The sequence below is a fragment of the Hippoglossus stenolepis genome, chromosome 17, assembly GCF_022539355.2.
Source record: "Hippoglossus stenolepis isolate QCI-W04-F060 chromosome 17, HSTE1.2, whole genome shotgun sequence".
In the NCBI taxonomy this organism is placed as follows: domain Eukaryota; kingdom Metazoa; phylum Chordata; class Actinopteri; order Pleuronectiformes; family Pleuronectidae; genus Hippoglossus; species Hippoglossus stenolepis.
This window is the reverse complement of record NC_061499.1, coordinates 3,269,962-3,292,479: the sequence shown is the minus strand read 5'-3', so window position 1 is coordinate 3,292,479 and position 22,518 is coordinate 3,269,962. Positions and strand designations below refer to the sequence as shown.

The window sequence follows — 22,518 nt, the reverse complement described above, 5'->3', positions numbered from 1 at the left end:
ATCAACACATTTAAAATGAGCTATTGTTTGTGTTTATATTTTAGACAGTATAAACTATAACTTTCCTGTGTCTGCAGATGTTGAAGTGAAACAGCAGCAGATGCAGACATGACGTCACTTGATGTGTCTTGATGTGCACAATCAGCACCTTGTAGTCTGGTCCAGCTTTCTACCCGTTATACACACACACACACACACACACACACACACACACACACACACACACACAGTTGCAATAAACTTGATTTTTAGATGGGTGACATGTTTTATTTCAGCATATCTGATGCACAGTACATCTGTCAAAATCAATATATATTTAATAGATAAAATTAAATAAATGTCAACATTGGGAAGCATTTTCCGATGCGGAATTTAAGCACTGAAAACTCTTGCTGTTGACACATTCTCCCCACAATCATCTGATCATTAAACTTAAAATGACAATGCTAAGTTATGTCTGTGGTTATTTGTCCTCGTGCTGTGCTAATAAAACCAGTGAAGCACCAGTGAGACCCTGAACCATCAATGTGGCATCATGGAAACAGAAGCTTTATGTAACAGCAAAATAACAACTGCACTAATTGACTTTCAATACGAAAACACTGTGCGATCTAATAATGTCCAGCAAAGGGTCGACGCTCTCATCACAGGCTACAGATCTTTGTATTTGGCATCTACTTCCCCCTGAAGCTTTATTTTCTTACAGTTGTTTAAAAGTATTTTCTGCTAAGTGTTTTTTTTTGGGGGGGCTTACATAAGTCGCTGCAGTGCATTAACACAAATGTCCGTTGGAGCGTGCAACATGCTGCACAGAGCCTCCTCTCCTGCTCTCACCCTTTTTACTGGCTGGATGACCAAATCATCTCTGACAGGCCGAGCTTTTCATGCAGCCCTGTGAGTGTGTGTGCGTTCGTGTGTGTGTGTGTGTGTGTGTGTGTGTGTGTGTGTGTGTGTGTGTGTGTGTGTGTGTGTGTGTGTGTGTGTGTGTGTGTGTGTGTGTGTGTGTGTGTGTGTGTGTGTGTGTGTGTGTGTGTGTGTGTGTGTGTGTGTGTGTGTGTGTGTGTGTGTGTGTGGAGAGAGAGAGATAGATGAGCCCATCAGACTGGGACTTCACAAAAGAGCAGGGACACACAGGAGCCTCCTCAGTTCGACAGGCTGCCACTGTTTGTTCAGGCTTCGCATGGCGTCAGTCGGCTGAGCTGCTGCAGCCGTCAGTGAAGCGGAGGGTGAACGTGGGTGCTGGTGCTGCGTCTGGATCCCTGCTGGGTGCTGATCACATCCCCGAGGACCCGTCAACTTCCAACTGTAAGACAGACTCTGCTTTACTGATGGTTTAGAGACACTCTGGTACAACTGAGAGGACAAAACTTTACTTATCTAGCCTTAATAAACACTATGAAAGCACTTAATCATCATAGTAACACATTTACAACACCTTAATGTAGTTGTTAGAACATATACAGATAGTTTTTAATGTGTTTAATGGATAGTATTTAAAATTAGTACTTAATAACTATGAAGACGTGTATCACTCAAGTTGTGTTTTTTCTATATTGTCAATGTTCTGTCAGTACAGCAGCCTCCACTTAGATATAAAGGTTATAAATGTTGACAAATACACTATAAACACTTCCTATCTGATTTTAAGTGTTTGTGTTGTGTTTTAAAATGTTCTTGCGTTTATTTTCACTGCCTGGATACATTTATAAAATTAATACAAGCAATAATTTCAGTCGATAATGCTTAAACAACTTTATGTCCCTTATGGTTGTAACATAAGGTCGAGCTTATATGGGATAAAGACAGTATTTGTATTTGCTGTGATCATTGCATTCCTAAATACAAATAATAAAGTGCTTATTTATGGTTAAATTAACTTTTTGCTAGACAGCGAAAAGTGTAAAGTTTAATTTATTTCATGATTTCTTCAAACTCTATTTTTGAGACCAGTGGTTCCCGAGCTCTGGGTCATGTTCTCCCCAAACGACCACAAGATAAATCTCAGGGGTTGAGACATGATTAGTGAAGGAAAGACGTTTATTTGTTCCTTCCCAAGTTTCTGCTTTAAGATGAGACCACTGTGTTGGTGTGATGAGAGTGTTCCTCTCCTGTAGGAAGGTCGAGAAGCTCCAGCAGCAGAAATGATCATCAGACTGGGCAGACTGACGCCAGGTTACTTCCGTCTCCTCCAGGTTAGTGTCTGTGACTCAGTGACACTTCGATTTCCTCATCGCATCCTCTCAGAGCACAAAAGCTTCACTGCTACATTTCATTTTCATTAAACTTCTCGCTTGTATCTCGGTGAACTGAAAAGGGCGTTTTTCACTGAGAAACCTTTTATTTCAGCGGTTATCAAAGAGGACAAACAGACACAGGAAACAGAACTGAATGAATACTTTCATAATAAAAGATAAATGCTTCAGACTGACTGAGAACAGCAGCAGACAACACGTGAATTAATATTTTACAGGGAGCTGGTGGAGCTCCTCTCTGGAGGTTACGTTACATAACGTGTTCAGACTCCACCTCACAGCTCGTGTTGTTTGCTGCTTAAATGTGATGTGAAGGTTTATGTCACTTTAAATTCTCATCTGTCAGCAGCAGAAAAAACATACTGTTGATTATGTTGTGTGATTAGTAAAGAAAATATTCAGAGGGCACATTTATTGTCTTTGTAAAAAAAAAAAGCGACAATCCTGATGAAAAGTGGCTCTGAAGTTTTCCCACCATCCAACAAGAACTCCAGTTGGAGTTTCCTGCCCCTTCAAGAAATGTTATGCAACTTTTTGTACCTTAAAATAGCAGCTTCAGGTTAAGTCTGATGGTTCAGTGACTGTGAGTGAGGAGAATGTTTCCTCTTTCGTTCCCGCTCCTCAACCTGAACGTCTGCTCTGACTCTGGTGACACAGTCAGAGCTCCACTCACTTTAATCTACATGAAAACCTTTTAAACACTTGGACGCGGAGCCCAGTTACACAGTGTTGCTTTAAAGCCCCAGTGTGGAAGATGTTTTTAGCGGTAGCGACACCCAGTGGTAAGAAAAGGACACTTACTGTATGTAGAGGCCACCACCTTAATTACCATATTTTTGTATATGTAATAATTCAGAAAAAACCTAAGCATGGTGCCTGATGTGTGTTTAACTACAGTTTGTCTGCTTGTGTCCGTCCCGTCTCCAGCGGCAGGTTTCTGGTGAGGTCCGCATGCAGCCGCAGGGCAGCTTCATTGACCCCATCGCCGTGATGATGGCCTCAGTCGGGACGGGACTGTGTCTGTACAGCTCCAGACAGATGGCAGAGCGGGTCCAACTCAAACAGCCCAACGCCTGATGATCAATAACAAGCCCCCTGTCAGAGCTGCTCTGTGGGCGGTTTGACCGAGTGTCTGTTTGTGAAAGTCGGAGAAGGTTCGTGATGGAGGAGTTTGAAAGAATGAGTGTGTTTGTGTCGTCGCTGGAGGGAGAAGAAGAAAGTGTGAGTCAAAGTTAAACAGGAAGATTTCACCATGTTTTTCTTGTAATCACGTTCATTACTTTCTTAGTTCATTAATTTAATGAATTAATGTCTAAATTAATGTCGTAATCACAACATGAACAAGCAAATATAAAGGAACCTGTAGTTTAAACACTGTGCATATTTTGTATTTTGCACATTTTAACTGTGGCTCTATTTTAATGCAATAAATGAGCATTTCACTCGTCAACAATCTTCTCAGCGTCAAAGTTATAGACTTGTTAATATTTGCTGCATTTTATAGTGCAACAAAACACACAAAATAATAAATTTAACAAAAATAACAAAAGAAAAACGTTAACGTTAACGATAAGTTAATTACAGGAGATGTTCTCTCAGAAATGTTGTTTATTAAAATTAGTCACTTAATTTCCTGCAGAATATTTCTGTTCAGTTAGAGGGTTGTTCTGCTGTCGCACCTTTTGATGCTGTGAGTATTTATTATGTGCTACACAAACTGTGAAGAAGCTCTTCTCATCAGGAATCTTCAGTTAACTAAAATATAACTTTAATTCAATGTTTTTACTGATGTTTCTACTGATGTAAAATTTAAATGTCACTTAAAACAAATTAAATTGTCATTTTATGTAATTCTCTAATAAATTATGTTCAAAATCATGTTTTCAGTGTGTGTGTGTGTGTGTGTGTGTGTGTGCAGATTTTTCTACAGTGATATTTCTGGGACATTAAAACAAATGGTGGTTGTCAGTCAGTTTCAAAAGTGTCGCTGGTTCTCAGGCGTCAGTCACGTGGAAAAGTTTAGCAGGAAGCTGAAACGTCGGGTGACTGCACAAACTGTACGGAGCGGTTCATGTGAATGAATCTCTCACAGGAGGGGAAGCTGCTGCGGACGAGATGCTGAGATAAAAGTCAACGTGTGCTTTAATGTATTCTTTTAGTTTGTGTCCACAAGGTGACATGTGTTTACAGTTCTTTGCCTCTGAGAAACACCAGTTTTTTTAATTGCTTTTCAGCTCATGTCACCTGCAGATTTATTTTTCCGCCTGTCGACCAGACAGAGACGGAGATTTAACTCTGTCGGAAACAGCCTCTGATGTTGGTTTTACTAAATCTTTGCTCCTGGGGACGGACAGAGACGCTGAAAGAGAACGTGAGAGCTGTGAAAGCTTTGTTTACCCTGAAGAGAAACAATGGAAGCTACTTCCAATAACAGGTTTTCAAAACTCGCTAGTTTCATAACAGTCTCTAACTTCATTCTCCCCACATGAAGGAAATTAAGACATTTGACAGAAATAAAATCCCATTTGGAAACAACAGCAGGAATATTTTCATCTTTCTTTCTTCTTGTTTCTCTCTTCACACGAGCCATCAGATGAATGGATCTATAAGGCACAGGCCCAGAGGTCAGAGGGGTCAGACCTGAGGAATTTATTTGACCACTTTCGTTTTTACAACGTCTGAAATTATTAATATATTTTAATTCTCTGAAGTTTCTATGTTTCTTTTATATATGATTTTTCCAGAGGATGTCGCACCATATCGACAGTTTGGGCAAAACAAATAAAATTGGATTCATTGACTTTGCATTGTATTATATTATTGGCTATAATTGTTAGTAGTAATAGTAAAGTATCTGAATTCTTCTTCTGCCATTGAGTTGAAGTATTAAGTGAAATAAAAAATACTCCAGTAAAACACATCTGGATCCCGCAGCTGCCTGGTGGCTGTAGTTCACCCTTCCCTCCAGCAGGTGTCGGTGAGCGTGTGCCTCCGCTCTGGATGAGCTGGATATTAAAGTGCAGAGAAAGACTCGATGTGATGGATGACAGCATGTGAAGTTGAGAAGAAGAGGAAGAGAAATAAGTGACGGATTAAACAAACAAACAAATCTCCACGTTTGAATCTGAGGCGTGAAGATATTTTTAAAAATCACCTTCCACTGATGTCAGGAGTTTTTTACTGACGCCATTAAGCCTCTGTTCTTCTTCATCTGTGCGTAATTTGAAGATGCCCGTGCGTAAAAGCGCACTCCTGTCCGCACCGCTCTCTTCCTCCTCCTCCTCCTCCTCCTCATCTTCATCTTCCTCGGATCTAGATCACAGCAGCGGGGAAACCTTCTGAAAATGGCTGCTCTCACGCTCCGTGCTCCCCGGAGCAGCAGCAGCAGCAGTGGCCGCTCCGCAGCGCGTCTCGCCGGGGTGCTCGCCTGCGTGTTGCTGCTCGCTGCCGGTGCCTCCGCGAGTCGTGACGAGGTTTCTGGGGAGAGCAACGGGACGAGGAGGGACCCAGGCCGGGTGGCAGAGCCGGGAGAGCGGGACCTCCATCCCCGGAGCAACTCCCCGGCTCCTAAGAAGGCTTTCCCCGTCCTCTCCTTGAACTACGAGCACGTCAGGAAGCCCTTCGAGATCTCTCTGTGGATCCTCCTGGCTCTGCTCATGAAACTCGGTGAGAGACACACTACTGATCTGACAGATCCATCAATACTGCATCAATAACACTGAATCAATTAATACTGCATCAATAGAGCAGAGAGAGGAGCTGGTTGATCGAGCTCTGTTTAATGAGCCCTTCACTTTTGTTTTTAAAGTTTCTAGAAACAGAGGAGAAGCTAAACTTATATTTATTAATATATAGGAGTAGTTTTAAGATTCTAATAGATTATGACTGAACATGTTAAATTAGTGGACTATTAAACTATTAGTGGACAAACCAGTAACTAGTAAGTAAGTTAAAAATGTCAAATGTCTTGTTTTGTTCGACCAAAAGTCCAAACATCAGAAATAAACATTTCCTATGTGACCAAGAGAAGCAGCAAATTGGAGAAGATTTACTTGACTTACTAGATACTGGTTAGTCAACTGATAGTTTCATCTCCGGCTAAGAAGAGAATCAAAACGTATATTTATAAAAACAGTTCCATAAAGGTCCAACAGTCCCGTTGAATTAACTCAAGCTAAACCAAATTAGGCACACTCATAAATATCAGTCCTATAAATATGTCAGATTTTATTTTCATCAAGATTAATGACTTTTTCCCTGGGAAATCAGTGAAACTTTATAATATAATATAATTTATAATGTTCAAGAAAGTTTTAAAAATAAATTCCTGGATCCGTCCTCTGATCTGGATCCACACAACAATTGAATTTCTGGGAACAAACGAGCCAATCAGCTGAGGGATAAATGTCCCTGTAGCCGGAGCTTTCACTGAGCAGTCGCCTCTGAGTGTCTGCGTCAAAGCTGAAGGTCACTGACACGAGATGAATCATTAGGAATCTCCCGAGGATCAACTTCATCCCTTTAATCAAACAGTCTGAACAACTGTTCTCCTCGTCACGGCTGAATTTTAAACTCTAATCCTTCGACATTTGTTGCAGACACAAGAAGACAAGAGGTTAAAAGGGTCAAACTAAAATAAACTCATGTGGCTGAAGAGGAAAAACTGTTTATCCCCAGAGTAAATATTAAATATGGACCCAAAGGAATGAAGCAGAGCATCGTCTTAAAAGGAGAAACTAACCAACTAAAGTTTTAAGTAACAACATATTTTTATTTGATATTTATGATTTGAAACCAGTTTAACCAGTTTAACACATTGACTGGAAACAAACATGGACGACACAGCTCCACTTCTTCCCTTTGTACAAAAATGAAGCCAAAATATCCTGTATATGAGTCTGTGCCCTAGTCATTTTGGCGCCATGGGGGTCGTGCCTGTAGACGTGCTCGACCAATCACGAGCCAGTTTAATTTTTATTGCATCAACTTTTTGTTTACTTATTTGCGTTAACCCCTCTACATAATAATTTATGACTAACCAACGATTTTTTGAAACTCTGAATAATGATATCGGTACTAGCCTCAGTTCGAGTTGTATGTCCTGGATGTCGGATGGCGGATTGACTGTAGAAATCTCTGGTTTGTGATTGGCTGAGAGTGAAGCTCGTTTGCATCGTTATCTGTTCGTCCAGCTGTGGTCTGCGAGGGCCGGTCCCACTTCCTGTCTGAATGCAAAGCTCGATAACAAAGATGTCAGTGTGCAGAGTGCGGAGTCAGAGTAGGGGGGGAGGGGCTGAGGACCGACTGCACACAAGACCACTGACCGTATCAAACACTGTGGAACACGCTCGTATTCAGCAGCCGGGGTCACGTGATGCAGAGAACAAATGCCAAGGCGCTGTTTAGTGAAAAGAGAGAGATGGTAAATAGTTTATATAGAACTTGTTTTATCTATCACGCAAAGTGCTTTACAGTACGAGTCACATTCACCCATTCATATGGGCCGGGAATCAAACCACCGACCTTCTGGTTAGTGTACGACCCTGGAGGAGGAGGTTTGCGGATCCTTTACTGAAACGACAGTATTGATAACCGCCTGTAAAAATACTTGTAATAAGGTTGCATGAACATGAGGTCACCATGACTTTGACCTTTGACCCTCAACCACCGAAATCGAATCAGTTCATCTGTGAGTCAAAGTTAATGTTTTAACCAAATTCAAAGAAATTCCTTCAAGGTGTTTCTGAGATGTTGCATTCACACGACCACTTGTTTAGTAAGGTCACACTGCCCTCTGACTTTTACCCTTTGTCCTTCAAACTCTCATCAGTTCATCCAAAAGTCCAAATTAACGTTTTTGCTAAATTTGAAGAAATTTTTTCAAGGGGTTCTTGAGATATTGTGTTCACAAGGTAAAATTTGTACTTTCCAAAGTTACAGTGACCTTGAGCTTTGCCCTTTTTCCACCAAATCCTATTCGGTCAAACTGTCTGTTTGTACCAGATTTAAAGAAACTTCTTCAAAGCACTCTTGAGATATCGTCTTCAATTGAATGGGACCCACAACGATATAACGCCACCGGAGACGTAAAAATTCAAAGTCCTCTCACTCCGCAGGTTTTCATATTATCCCCCGAGTGTCTAACGTGGTCCCAGAGAGCTGCCTGCTGATCGTCGTCGGGCTGCTGGTCGGCGGCCTCATCAAAGCCATCGGAGAGAAAGCCCCCGTCCTCCACTCCGAGCTCTTCTTCCTCTACCTGCTGCCTCCCATCATCCTCGATGCCGGCTACTTCCTGCCCATCCGGCCCTTCATGGAGAACCTGGGCACCATCCTGGTGTTCGCGGTGGTGGGCACGCTGTGGAACGCCTTCTTTGTCGGCGGGATGATGTACGGGGTGTGTCAGATCGAGGGAACGCAGCTGGGCAGCGTGGACCTGCTGTCCTGCCTGCTGTTCGGCACCATCGTCTCGGCCGTGGACCCCGTGGCCGTGCTGGCCGTGTTCGAGGAGATCCACATCAACGAGCTGCTGCACATCCTCGTGTTCGGGGAGTCGCTGCTCAACGACGCCGTCACCGTGGTGAGTGGAACGAAAGATGGAGGTTTGAGACACTGGTGGAAAGTTATTCAATTAAATCTTGTGTTAACTTGTATTTCCTGTTTCTCTCTGTGCAGGTTCTGTATCACCTGTTCAAGGAGTTTTCTCAGGCAGGAACCGTGACTGTGGGCGACGCCCTCCTTGGCGTGGTCTGCTTCTTCGTGGTTTCTCTGGGAGGCATCATGGTCGGAGCCATCTACGGCCTCCTGGGGGCTTTCACCTCCCGCTTCACCTCTCACACTCGGGTCATCGAGCCGCTGTTTGTCTTCCTCTACAGCTACATGGCGTACCTCTCCGCTGAGGTCTTCCGCCTGTCAGGGATCATGTCGTGAGTCAGACGCTGATAGAAATCTGACCTTACATCCTGGAATGTGTGACTGACCTTGTCCCGAAAATCAGACCAGCTCGTCTCAAGACTATTTTCTTTCTTCTTCTCTTCTTCTTCCTTCATTCTTTCCCGTCCCGAGTAGGTTGATATCGTGTGGTGTGATGATGCGACCGTACGTGGAGGCCAACATCTCCCACAAGTCCCACACCACCATCAAATACTTCCTGAAGATGTGGAGCAGCGTGACCGAGACGCTCATCTTCATCTTCCTTGGTGTTTCCACGGTAGCAGGTCCTCACTCCTGGAACTGGACCTTCGTCATTCTCACCGTTCTCCTGTGTTTAGTGTCGAGAGTGTTGGGTCAGTACAAACAAACACCGCATTGATGTGATCTGTGTTGTTGTGTGATTTGTTTCAATGTTGAATTGTTAATATATTGCACATTAACACTAGTTGAGTGTTGCCTCTTGTTGTTTTTGTGTGTTTCAGGAGTCATCGGCCTCACGTACATCATCAATAAATTTCGTATCGTGAAGTTGACCAAAAAGGACCAGTTCATCGTGGCCTACGGTGGCCTGCGAGGGGCCATCGCCTTCTCACTGGGCTTCCTGCTGACCAACAACGAGATGAAGAACATGTTCCTCACCGCCATCATCACCGTCATCTTCTTCACCGTCTTTGTGCAGGTGAGAGCGAGTCTCTCTGGTCTCGAACGTTTGTCAGAACGCGTTGCAGCTCTTCTCTAGTGCAACATGATTATTTAAATAACTCATAATATTCCACTCTTCCAGGAAATAAATGAAAAAAATTAGTTTGAAGAACAGGTTTTTCTAAATAATATCATATACAATACATGTTTTTAATTTTTACATGAATTTATTTTGTCCTTATTCGTCAGGTTTTGTCTTTACTGCCCACTAGTGGTGAGGAGGATGATTTGCAACACACTCATCAGTACTGTTTATGAATTATGTCAGGGAGTGTCTTCACAACAAGTGTGTGCGTGTGCATGAGTGGAAAAAACGAAACGTGCACGACTTCACTTCCTGTGTTTTCAGGGGATGACGATCCGGCCTCTGGTGGAGCTTCTTGCAGTGAAGAAGAAGAAGGAGAGCAAAAGATCAATAAACGAGGAGATTCACACACAGGTGACATAAAGGGACTTAAAGTGCAAAACAATGAATAAATATTTGTTAATTTTTGACTTATACACCTAATATATCATCAATTAATGATCCTCTTATGAAGAAAGGTTTCTATCCATGTTGGCAGGTTCTGTATTTGTACAAATTTCCAAGACTTACAGTGTAAATGTGTGAATTTTGACTATAAAAAACTAATTTCGTCTTCAGTTCCTGGATCATCTGCTCACAGGGATCGAAGACATCTGTGGTCATTACGGACACCATCACTGGAAAGACAAGTACGATGCCGTCAACACGTCCTCTGTCTCCTCTCACTGTTTCCATGGCACCTCTGTCTACCCCTGTTGTCAAGATGTTGGACTGAAATAACCTTTTTAAAAGACGTTCCTTCTCTTCTCAGGCTGAACCGCTTCAACAAGTCATACGTGAAGAAGTGGCTGATCGCCGGCGAACGCTCCACCGAGCCTCAGCTCATCTCCTTCTACAACAAGATGGAGATGAAACAGGCCATGATGCTGGTGGAGAGCGGGAGCGCCGCCAAGCTGCCCACCATCGTGTCCTCCGTCTCCATGCAGTAAGTACGAGTCAGATTTAACCAGAGCAGATCCTCATGTCGTTTCTCAGATGGATTAAAGTGAGTTGATCTCAAATTCATTCAGGAACCACTTTATACTATTAATATTATTATTATTATTGTCATCATCATATTCTCACATTTTGAATTTGATTATCATTTGAAAATTAAATTGAAAATGGAAAAACTGTGGTAAAATACATCAAATGGTTGTATTTGTGTTTAATAGTTTACACAGTAACTGGAAATAAAGAACGTTTAAAAATTTCACATGTAAAAGTGACAGCTGGTGGAATTTGTATAAATAGATGGTCCTAAGATAAATCTCAAACATCAGAGATGTCTGTTGTGTGCTCCTGCAGGAACATTCAGCCGAAGGGCGCGACCAGAGGACGAGCGATACCGAGCATCTCCAAGAGTCGAGAGGCGGAGATCAGAAAGATCCTGCGAGCAAACCTGCAGAAGACGAGACAGAGGGTGGGAGAGGCCTCAGTGGAGAGTTTATGAATAATTTACTGATCTGCACCAGTGTTCCGGAACGTGATGAATGTTTCATCCAGATTTTTTACAAGTTACAGGAACATTCCACCACAAAAAAACCCTGTTTAACTGTATGAAAACGAGACTTTTAAGAATCATGTCTTCTGATGCTGGCAGTGATGTTTTTCTCTCTCCTCAGCTTCGCTCCTACAGCCGACACGACCTGATGATCGACCCCTTCGAGGACAATCTGAGTGAGGTTCGCTTCAGGAAGCAGAGGGTGGAGATGGAGAGGAGGGTGAGTTTCAACACTGACGCTGTTTCTTCATCGTCTCTATTTCTAAACTGTCCACAAGAACCATATTTTGTTTCCTTCACAGATGAGTCACTACCTCACGGTCCCTGCCAACCGCCAGGAAACCCCGTCTGTGAGAAAAGTCTGTTTTGAGCCAGGTCAGTAACACATGAAGTTTTTACAGTGAAGTTACATTTTTAGAGTGTTCTCTACTTAGTTCTTATTAGATAATTCTAATTATCACATTTCTGGATGTAAATTGTGTCTGAAAATACTGTAACTATAGTATTACTTTAAAACTGATGTGTATGACGAGGAAACAATCAAACCAAGACTATTCAGCAGCAAATCAATTAGTATTTCTGTCAGTAATTTGATAACAAATTTTTAAAAAGTGCATGTTGCTCAATTCCTAACCACGGTTGCCATTACATCGTTTAACCACCAGAGGGCATTGTTGAGCTCCATTTTCAACTGTAAAATGTTCAGTGCATGTTTTTATCAACGGAATCATAAAATAAAATTAAAAAATACCTGTGCACATGATGTGATTATAAAAATATTTTCTAAATTATAACTCAAATGTGGATTTCAGAGACAATCAATAGCTTGTTGATCCAAAATAGATTTTCATTAAATGCACATTTTTACAGCCTTACTTATTTTCTACTTGTTGTAGTTTCAACATATTGTAAAATATTTAACCAGTGGCTATATATATACAAAAATAATATATATATAAAGGATATATATATATATATATATATAAAAGGAGATGTGAAGTTTTTTCTTGTGTTCATGGTTTTGCAGCAGCTCGTAGACTTTGTTCAAACACTAAAACATCAATGCACCTTTTCTATTTTACAGAACACCAGGTTTATACGTACGACACTGAGGGCGAGAGCCCCAGAGGTCGAGCAGCTCAGACACATCCCAGCCCTCCTGACGCCATCGGCCTGATGAACGAATCGACCCTGAGGCCCAATCAGAGCAGCGCACTGCGAGATAAAGGTGAAACAGAGCTGAGGGCGAAAGCACCCGACGACCAGGAGGAGCAACTGAAACTATCCCGCTGCCTTAGTGACCCTGGGCCAAACAAAGATGAGGAGGAGGACGGCTCCTTCCTCTCATGAGGAAGCACATGTTTACAGTTCTTGATATACAAGGTTGTTTCCTCCTCTTCACTTCTCGTGTCCTCAGTTACATTCAGTCAGTGAAGGTCACTGGAAGAACAGCCGGAGCAAAGCTTTATATTTGTGATCGTTTTTACGTTTATGGGATCAAATTGTATTTTCATTATTGCTGAATGTCCAGAAGTTATTATTTCTTCATACTAAAGCACGGACCACGACCATTTCCTGTTTCGATGTGAGCCACGTGTCCACATTGAGTCTTAACATGCACACGTGCATTTAATAACACAAAAAAAGACAAAACACTTGTTTTACCAAACTTGAAGCACCAGATGGGTGGAGTTTACCACTCAAAGCACATTATTAGGAATAACATAGAATCAATTCTGATGGATAAATCAGTGTCGGCCAAAAAGTTAAATACTTTTACATATCAGAAGTGCTTTAATGTATTTGAGGTCATTTAGAAAGAGCGCCTCCAAAGTGCCATGAACTTTTTGTACAAACATTCACTGCCCCCACAGGACGAATCCTGTTTACACGATCGTTGGGTATTTTTTGTAAGTGAAATGTCTTGAGAGCTACTGGACTGTGATGTAACTTGGTTCAGGCCACAATCTGCAAATAAAGATGGACGACAGCTCCGATTCCTCCTGCTGTGCAAAAATTAAGCCAAAATAAGGGGGTTCAGGACCTATACTGCAAGCAGCCTCCGGGGGGCGATCAAAGTTCTTTGGCTTCACTTTTTGGGAGCTGTCACGTCGTCCATCTTTGTAGTTTGTGAGCATCAGCTTTTGTGCTAATTAACAGAATATCTGCATCAGTAAACACTTTCCTATCAGGCTCAGCTTTGTACCAGTTAGCCGTATCTTAGCATGCTATCATGCTAAACTAGAATCAGCATGTTAAAACAGTGTCAGCATTTAGCTCAAAGCACAGCCTCTAACTGTAAAATGTACTGCTCTGTACATGTCGTGGTCAAAAAATACTTCAAAGAACAAAAGAAACTTTGAGGGTTTTTTCTGTTTGATGATTGTTTGTGTGTTTGTTCAAGAAAATCCACCAAAATATCAATATTTGATTTATATAAACCGCAAAAACTTATTGTGAACTCAAGACTGGTTGGTTGAATAGAAGACGTCGATCTGTTGAATCTTAACAAGAATGTTAAAACAACTTGCAAATGTTTTAACATGACCGACTCAGCACTCTTGATGTTTCCTGACGGATCAGTGTTTTCTCAGGGACTGCAGCTTGGCACAGTATTAACAGATGCCCACTGCACAAAGGAAATAAGTGTGATTCATTTGTAATGTGAGCGTTGATGAGCTAACGTGTTTGTTCTGCTGCGAGCTTCAGTAACATTCCCACAGAGAAACAAAGCTCAACGTGTGTGTTCGTCTTAACTGAGCATGTTTATCTGAGACTGAATCGACTTTGATGTCTGCACTGCACTGGACTGCCTGAGCTTCTGCTGCCTGCACATGTTTGCCTTAAAATGTTTGTGCTTTCCTGTGTGTTCGCCAGTACAAGTATTTTTATATCATGTAAAAGAGGAATATTTGTTTTAAATATGTGTTGTGTGAAGAAAAGCTTTAATTCCCATCTGAAATAAAGGTCTGCCATTGTTAATGTTCAGGAATAACGGGCATGGATTTTGTTGGATTTGGAGAAATGGATGCGTTGCAGCCGGTGGAGAGAAAAACACACTAACACATGATTATAACAAGTGCAGTTGTTAAAATAAAACAATAAAATAATCAAACATTGGGCAAAAGGCCAGTTGTTAGTTTCTTTAACGATGTTGCATCACAGCCTGTGAGGGAGGAGTAAAGGAACGTTACACCTGTTGTGGGTCTCATTGGAAGTTCCAGTCTAAATAACAGGGAGTTTAAAGTCCCCAACATGACAACCAGCGGTTTGTGACGGGATTAACACAACATGCACAACAAACACCCTCAGGCAGCAGCACAACCAGGAGCTATGGACTTCAGCGGCACCTGGAAAGTTTATTCTGAGGAAAATCTGGAGGAGTTCCTGAAGATAGTTGGTACAGATGTTTTCTCATATTTGAAGGATTGATTAATTGATGTACCGTGTGCAGACTTGTTTATTTGTTATCTCTGTGTTTCAGGTGCACCTCAGATGGTCGTGAAAATGCGTAAGGAGGTCAAACCGGTGATAGTGATCGAGCAGAAAGGCAAAGATTTCACCTTCACAATGAAAACTCCCGTCTGCACCAAAGTTCACTCGTTCAGCCTCGGACAGGAGTCAGAGATGGAGTCTTTGGACGGCAGGAAGTTCAAGGTAATTTCAAGCAAAGTAGAAACAGAGTAGAAGATGTTAGCGATCTTTTTCTTATTGATTTGTATTTTGTGACTGAATTTGTATTAATTAATTTAGAGGATGAAATCGTTCTTGGCTAAAAAAAAGTTTGTGACTGAAACTATGCAATCTTTTTTCCACTTCAATTCTGTTTATTGCCTTTTTGTTTCTTTGAAATAAAACCCTTCCGTCCTTCCTCATCCCCAATTACCCCCATAACACTCTTAATATCAAAATATAATATCAGTCTAAAATTAATATCAAAATATAATATCAGTTTAAAATTAATATCAAAATATAAAGAAATAACTACAGAGAGAGAAATGAACATTAAGTTATTTATTAAATGTGGTAAAGTCGTCCTCATCCTAAACTTTACCTCTCATGATGCATAACTGCAATAAATCCCCATCAATTCACTCAAATATTATGTCTCTAGATATTCTGGCGTATTCTTTTACTGAGAAATCTTCCAGGTTGATGTGTTTATTACACACATGTTTTAGATTAGTAGGAAACGACCCTTTCTGACAGTTTGTTCAGTTCTTCGCCCTCTTACCTTCCATGTGTGTGTTCCTGTGCAGTGCACCATCAGAGAGGAGAAGGGGAAGCTGATCACTGAGACTGCTAAATTCACGTCTGTCCGAGAGATCCAGGGAGAGGACATGGTCGAGGTTAGAGGCTTTAGTTCATTTTACAAATGTGATGTAAATATGAGATATTCTGTTTTAGACAAGAACACAGACTGTGAGTTTATTGTGGGTGAGTCATGTTTATTTGTGTCTCTGCTTCCAGACGGTCACTTCTGGATCAGTGACTTTCATCAGCAGAAGCAGACGAGTTTGATTGGCAGCTGTCGGCTCATCCATCGACCTCGGACCCTCTCAGCCTCCAGCCAGGGGCCCTCTAGAAATTATGAATGAAGCTTAATACATTTTAAATCATTGAATAAAGTTGAATGATTCAATAAACAAAAATACTTGTCTGTATTCAGTTCATTGCAAAAAACATGATAAACTTGACTCAACAGGCCCGTGGACACACACATGTAAAAGTCATGGAGCGAGACACAAAAATGCGTCTTGTGTGTCTATGCGGTCGTTTGGTTCTTTTGTGGATGTTTTTGTGTCATTGTGGTTGTGTTGCGTCTTTGTGATGGTTTTCTGCTTCTGTAGTTCTGTTTATTTGTGATTGTTTTTGTGTCTTTGTTTTTTTTTTTAGCGTCTTTGTGGTAATCTCTTGTGTCTTTTTATGATTGTGAAGCCTCAATGGTTTTCTGCTTCTGTAGTTGTGTTTCTTCGTGATTACTTTTGTTTCTTTGAGTTTGTTTATTGGTCACTTTGTGTTTCTGTGATCATTGTGTCTCTATATGTTTATTACTAACATTAATCCAATCTTATTTTAAACACTGTCAACACTGCACATTGTAATTCACACTCCGCACCAGGCGGTGGCGGTAACGTGCTGATTCGCCGTTTGCCCCCGGATACACCCGGACGAAGAAGAGGAGCGAACAAGGCGCGTTTTAACTGCGCATGTTCAGCGCAGTTTCTCGCTGCTGTTTTTTTCTGTAGCAACGTTTTCTGCCGCTGAGGGACTTTAATTTCATGGCCAGACACATGAGGCCTCCGAGCACGTCTCTGTTTGTCAGGAACATCGGCGATGAGTCCAGGTGAGTCCGCGTCCCGGCGCCATCACCGCCGCAGGGTCCCCCTCCCCCCTCCTCCCGCTAGCTCCGTTAGCTTAGCCGCTACTGTTAGCCTGACGTTGAGCCGTCGTGCAGAATAATAATTGAGTCCGTTTGCACTCGTGTTCAAACCGAAACAGAAGTTTGATCTTTTCGCGAAGTGCCCGCGGCGACGTTCTTTGTCTCGGGGACGTTTCTGTGTTCGAGTTGCACGTTATTTTTTTTTTTACAAACGAGCTAACCGAGCTACCGGCTGTTAGCTAATAAACAGTGAACAGCTCAGGTGTTTTCAGCCTCGTTTTAAAACGTGAATACAACAGTTCGTGTTAGTTGGGATTCGATCTGTGGCTCACACAGTCCACGGCCGATTATCTAACATTATTAAATTTAACTTATTAATTGTATGTATGTGGGTTTTTTTTACATTGCTTTAACGTTTTAATGCGGTTTAGTCCCATTGATTTTACACGTGACGTCAGATAACAGCAAACATAATGTATTCGCGTGTGATTGACAGGTGGATGAAGTATTAGGTTATTTCATTTATATAATATCAGTATATAGATCCAAGTAGCAAAGTATACAAATACTATTAGGTAAACAACTTGTATTCAGAATATACTTTGTATATTATGCTAATTATGCAGGATGAACCCTTTAAAACTTAGTCACACATGATTTGATTTATAAATCAGTGTAATAAGTATCAACCTGTCGGTTTCACACAGGGACCCGAGTTTCAAACATTATTATATTTTATATTCTACAGGTTGTATTTGATTTTTTAATGGAACCTGAATGTAGAAACTGGGTTTTCACATTTTAATTGCATGTTAACAAAGTGTTAGAGGGACATTTCACACAAGAGAACAAAAAGCGTCTGAAATGCAAATCACTGTGTTTTCAGTGCACATTATTGATGCTGATATTTCCCCCACGAAACTGGACTCGTGCAGCAGCTTAACGTTACTTTGTTATCTTAAAGCAACACTATGTAAACTTTTACCGAGCAACAGCGCCCCCTGTCATCACAATTGTAACAATTCCACCAAACTCTCTTCATATTTTAATAGTTTCCTGCTGAATATTGCAGATAAACGTTGGTTTTTAATAACTTCTACATCTTTAAACTGATCCACAGTTCAGTTTCACTCTAAAACTGACATTTGAAACATTCCACATATTCAGTCACCGAAACATCAGACTCGTTTTGATGCTATTTTAAGTTTTTTAAAAAGTTGCATAGTGTTGCTTTAAAAAACGTTTGTGCACGTTGTGATAATTTGGATTTTAAGAAACAATATTGGATCATTAAAATTAAATTTTAACTGGAAAGTCACTTTTAATCCAGCCCCTTTAGAAACAGTGTCTCCAGTTAAATAACACAGGCACTATGCAGACAGGTGGATCCGCCTCCAGGTAAGAAAGACAATGTCTCATTGTGTTTTGTGTGAAATGTCCCTTTAGCTCAGCCACCAGCTGCTCTCCCAGCTGTTGCCACATGGTTGATGATGTAGGTAGAGTTTCCCGTGATGGTCAGTTGAGTCATACTTGTATTTACGGTGTTCAGGCCTGAGGATTTGCGGCGTGAGTTTGGCCGCTATGGGCCGATAGTAGATGTCTACATCCCACTTGACTTCTATACACGTCGACCAAGAGGATTTTCATACATTCAATATCCTTTCCCAATCATGTTTTAACTGTGTTCTTTTTCATCTAGCTAACAAAATGATTTTTAAGTTTTCTTTCAGCAGTGGTGTGTTTTTTGTGATGTTTTCTTGCACTTAATTTGATTGAATATCTAACGCACATATTTCTCTGTTATTGCTTCAGAAAATGTAAAAGCATCCAGTTGTGGAAATGGCCACAAAGAGTAACAAAGACCCTGTGTAGAGTAGCTGTAAAGACAAGTCACACAGAGGCCTTCAGGATCAGAGAGAGGGAAAAGGTTGAAAAGAGAAAAGTAAAGCATGAAGAGGAAAAGGGAACGGAGACAAGGCTTGGAAATGGCGGCAAAGAATGGGCAAAGAAAAGAGGTTTAAAAGTCAAGCAGGAAACCCGAGTCTCTCTGGGAGTCGATTAAAGAGTGTAAAGATCAAGATGAAGTTCAAAGTCAAGCAAAGGTAACAAGTCTGAATTATTTTGTATCCTCCTGAGACGAATCCAAGAATCTGACATGACCTCAAAGTCAACTTGTCCCTGTGATATCGATGACTTTTTAATTTTTTGATCTAAACTATTTATTAAGCAACAATTTCTGTGTTTGATTTGTTTATATTATTTATTTTTACTGATCCGTCAGACGATGATTTGATGTGTTTGAAAAACTTGCTTCATCTTTAATCTCTACAAGAATCAACTGATCATTTATTTGTATGTTGATATTTTGTGTGTACATAATATTCTGTCATTTTAATCTCTTTAATCTCATAAATCAAGCCACACAAATTTAGGAAAAATGTTTTACCCTCTGTAATTCTTACATGAATATAAAATAATGTTAATGAAGATGGTGTGAACAATATAATCATGAGGTGTGAAATGTTTTCATGTTATAATGGACTTGATCAATTCTGTTATGCAAAGACAACTAGTTTTTCTTTTGCCCACTGCACTTGTTCAAGAGGAAAACATTGATTTTACATTTGTGTGGCCCAAACACATGAGAGCGAATACGACCCTTAACCACTCAGCACATTTGAGGACGTGCGTGATGCAGAGGATGCTCTTCACAGCCTGGACAGGAAGTGGGTTGGTGGCCGGCAGATTGAAATCCAGTTTGCACAGGGCGACAGAAAGAGTGAGTTTCTGACCAAACTTTTTGTTTGTCTTGCATCATTTCTGCTGTGGATTCAGATTTAACTTGAATGTTGGTGTTGCTGTATTTACACCGTTGCGCTCATGAGGCAGAAAACACGTTTTAATGACCAATTTTACTACACAACAGTATGAACAGTCGTGTTCCTGTCTGACCCATGTCACATTACATCAGCTCCCAACCAGATGAAGGCGAAGGAGCGGCCTTCTCCCGGCAGATCCTCTCGATACGACGACTGCGATCGAGACAGCCGGCGCAGACGCTCGCGCAGCCGCAGCTACGACAGATACAGATCCCGCAGCCCTTCGTGCGATCGCCGGCGCAGACGGTCGGAGAGTCCGCGAGAGTGAGTTTTCCTCTTAAGTGATTTAATCTCATTAGACATTAATTTCACATCTGTGAAAGGGGAAAAGGAGAATAAGCTCATTCGTCTCCTCAGATCTCGTGGGCGGATTTATGGAAGAGGAAGGAGCAGGAGCCGTGAGGAAGACAGGTACAACTTCCCTATAAGTTCAGTGGCCATCCAGGGTTCAGCACCATGTCAGATTCAGTCTATATGTTTTTATGTTTGGTCCTTTATATTTTCCTGGGTTTCCACTTAGAACATTTCTGCCTCCAAGCCAAAGATTTTTGGTCGACGTGCAACTTCAACTGTTCCCTGGTTGCATCGGTGCATCTAATATTGAGCTTGTGTGTCTTGTTGCTTCTCTCATCTTAAAGTGGAAAACTTAAAGTGTTATCAAACTTTTTCTTTTCAACAAACTATTTTTGCCAGTTCAGTTCCTTAACCTCCGCTGGTTTTCTCTCTCTCTCTCTCAACCGTCCTCAGATACAAGCAGCGGCCGAGGAGGGAGTCCAGAGGAAGATCTCGATCGCGCTCCAGATCGGCGTCTCCGCGAGAAAACATCAACCCAGCTTCGACTTCCCATTACACGGAGGAAGAAGTGCGACGTGCACACTCCCCGACCCACTCACGATCCCGTTCTGTGTCAAGATCACGCTCCCGCTCTCGGTCCAGGTCCTGGGCGGGACGCAAGTCAGGAGGACGCTAGAAAGTATCCGCTCCCTCCTTTAAAACCTTCCTTCAGCTCCGTACCAGAGCTGGTTGTTTGTTAAGAAAAGATTCGTTTGACATGAATGTAACGTCCACTGAACCATTTGTAGAAAGTTTGTTTTTGCAGCTTCCTTTTATGAACAATGCCCAAGGTCCTTTGCTTGTTTTTATAAAATTATTTTGGTAATATTTCCTGATAGGAACATGATGCAGTTTGCAGGTTCTATGTTCAGTGGTAGTCGGCCAGGAATAATCTGTTGTCTTTTTTTTTTTACCTACAGTTGCTGATAATTTAGTTTTCTAAACCCTATGCACCCATTTTTGCAAAAACAGTCAGTATTTTAAAAGGAATCCAAGTTGTTAATGAGTCCGAGCAGCTTCTTTTCAGCTGCTTTCAGACATGACCCGAGGTCCGGACATTTTCCGCAGAGGCTGTTGCTCCGGACATTTTCTGGAACTTTCCTACCTGCACCTCTGGGAAAATGTCTAAGTTAGTCCACGTGAGAATACAGCAAGAAAACATCATTGAAAAAGAGGTGAACAGAAGACGCGGATAAAGATTTCAACTTAGAAAGACGACAAAATTCAAGAGCTCTCGCCGATAAGAGCCGAGGCTGTCGGTGACTTCCTGATCTCCTGCTGTGTTCTTCATGTGTGAGAACATCCAGACCCAGTTCTCCAGAGTTCATGTATGAAAACAGGTGGTTTTGTCGCACGTGACCGGTTTTCTCAAACGTAGATTCAAAGTTTTTTGGGTGGTTCTTTTTCCTCTTTTTTTTTCAACGCGGCCACAGAGATGAATGTGTCTCTTTAAGAATCAACTTAAAACTCAGCTTGATTGATAATTCATCACGTTGCACATTATTTATAATCTTCCACTTTTACTGTCGGCTACAAACCGACTTGAAAAGAGTTTTCCTGCAGCAGTAATGTGATTGAGAAGGATGAAAACTGACACTGATGGATTAAACTTCAAGTTGATATTTTTATATTTTAACATTTAAACCTCTGGCTGCCTGGACGGAATAAAAAAAAAAAAACACGATTTGAAATCTGTTTGGACAAAAATACACAAATACTATGATCTTTTTAAAAAGTGTTTTGTCGATCTGAATCTGTTTGTACATTAATCCGTTTTTCATTTTGTGGTGTTTTCTGTAACAGTAGAACCTTTTTCTAAAGGTGTTTAATTTTCCAACACTTCCTCAAAAATCATCGGATCTTTATCCGACTGTGTTGATAGTTTTTCTGAGCAGCTCTTGTTGTCACGGCATGTTTTATCCTCCCGATCTTCTATCATCCGTAGAAAGAAACTGTTATTTTGAGTATTAAATGATAACGTTCTGTAAAAAGAAACGACGTGTGGCTTCAGTTTGTAAACTTGTGGGGAAATCCTTTAAGCAGAAGATGTGAAGGAAACATCGGGAGGAACTGAAATGTTTCCCTGGTTCACAGACTGTCGCTCTGGGTCCAGCCTTGTTCATTGATTTCCTTTTAATGGAACTGTAGCTGCAGGAATAAATTAGATTCAGAGGGAAGATGCAGCCATGTATGAAATCGGACATGTCCCATTGATCAGACATGCCTTTGAAAAACAATGATCAAACAAAAAGTGCAGTTACATGAAGCCTCGATGTTTCACTTTATGAAGACAAGCAGGTACGAGTTGAATCAGGTTTCAAAGATTGTTCAACAGAATATATTTAATGTTTTATACCGAATCTTATGTCTGTAGATAATCACAATTTTATAAATTAAGATCACAGCTTCTCTGAATTCATTTGAGGTTTACTGAGTGATCACTTTCTATTTTAACCACAGTTATATAATGT

At 41.2% G+C, this 22,518-nt stretch overlaps 3 protein-coding genes and 1 long non-coding RNA gene across 5 annotated transcripts; all 4 read left to right on the top strand.

Annotated features, from left to right (window-relative positions):
* The first annotated feature begins 1,099 nt into the window (after positions 1 to 1,099).
* LOC118124685 lies at positions 1,100 to 4,130 on the top strand. Its single transcript, XR_004698751.2, has 3 exons — positions 1,100 to 1,305; positions 2,115 to 2,192; positions 3,180 to 4,130. It is a non-coding gene; the product is annotated as an uncharacterized LOC118124685 (long non-coding RNA).
* Positions 4,131 to 5,259: 1,129 nt separating this feature from the next.
* On the top strand, positions 5,260 to 14,440 carry LOC118124588 (Na(+)/H(+) exchanger beta). Its single transcript, XM_035182583.2, has 12 exons — positions 5,260 to 5,918; positions 8,369 to 8,829; positions 8,925 to 9,175; positions 9,318 to 9,535; positions 9,665 to 9,861; positions 10,234 to 10,323; positions 10,528 to 10,598; positions 10,721 to 10,894; positions 11,257 to 11,371; positions 11,574 to 11,672; positions 11,755 to 11,827; positions 12,537 to 14,440. Exons 1-12 carry the CDS (start codon positions 5,597 to 5,599, stop codon positions 12,800 to 12,802), a joined length of 2,337 nt encoding a protein of 778 aa, XP_035038474.1. The 5' UTR covers positions 5,260 to 5,596; the 3' UTR covers positions 12,803 to 14,440.
* Positions 14,441 to 14,676: 236 nt separating this feature from the next.
* LOC118124670 (fatty acid-binding protein, liver) lies at positions 14,677 to 16,046 on the top strand. The gene is made up of 3 exons (XM_047344205.1): positions 14,677 to 15,109; positions 15,712 to 15,801; positions 15,923 to 16,046. The coding sequence occupies exons 1-3, from the start codon at positions 14,948 to 14,950 to the stop codon at positions 15,971 to 15,973; spliced, it is 303 nt and encodes a 100-aa protein (XP_047200161.1). The 5' UTR covers positions 14,677 to 14,947; the 3' UTR covers positions 15,974 to 16,046.
* A 561-nt stretch (positions 16,047 to 16,607) lies between these two features.
* Positions 16,608 to 22,042, top strand: LOC118124658 (serine/arginine-rich splicing factor 10-like). 2 transcript variants are annotated; one of them, XM_035182700.2, is made up of 6 exons: positions 16,608 to 16,799; positions 18,385 to 18,489; positions 19,511 to 19,614; positions 19,807 to 19,978; positions 20,072 to 20,125; positions 20,462 to 22,042. In XM_035182700.2, the coding sequence occupies exons 1-6, from the start codon at positions 16,735 to 16,737 to the stop codon at positions 20,682 to 20,684; spliced, it is 723 nt and encodes a 240-aa protein (XP_035038591.1). In that variant the 5' UTR covers positions 16,608 to 16,734; the 3' UTR covers positions 20,685 to 22,042. The 2 variants fall into 2 exon arrangements, with proteins under 2 accessions (XP_035038591.1, XP_035038592.1); XM_035182701.2 differs by lacking the exon at positions 20,072 to 20,125 and having other exon boundaries at positions 16,609 to 16,799.
* The last annotated feature ends 476 nt before the right edge of the window (positions 22,043 to 22,518 follow it).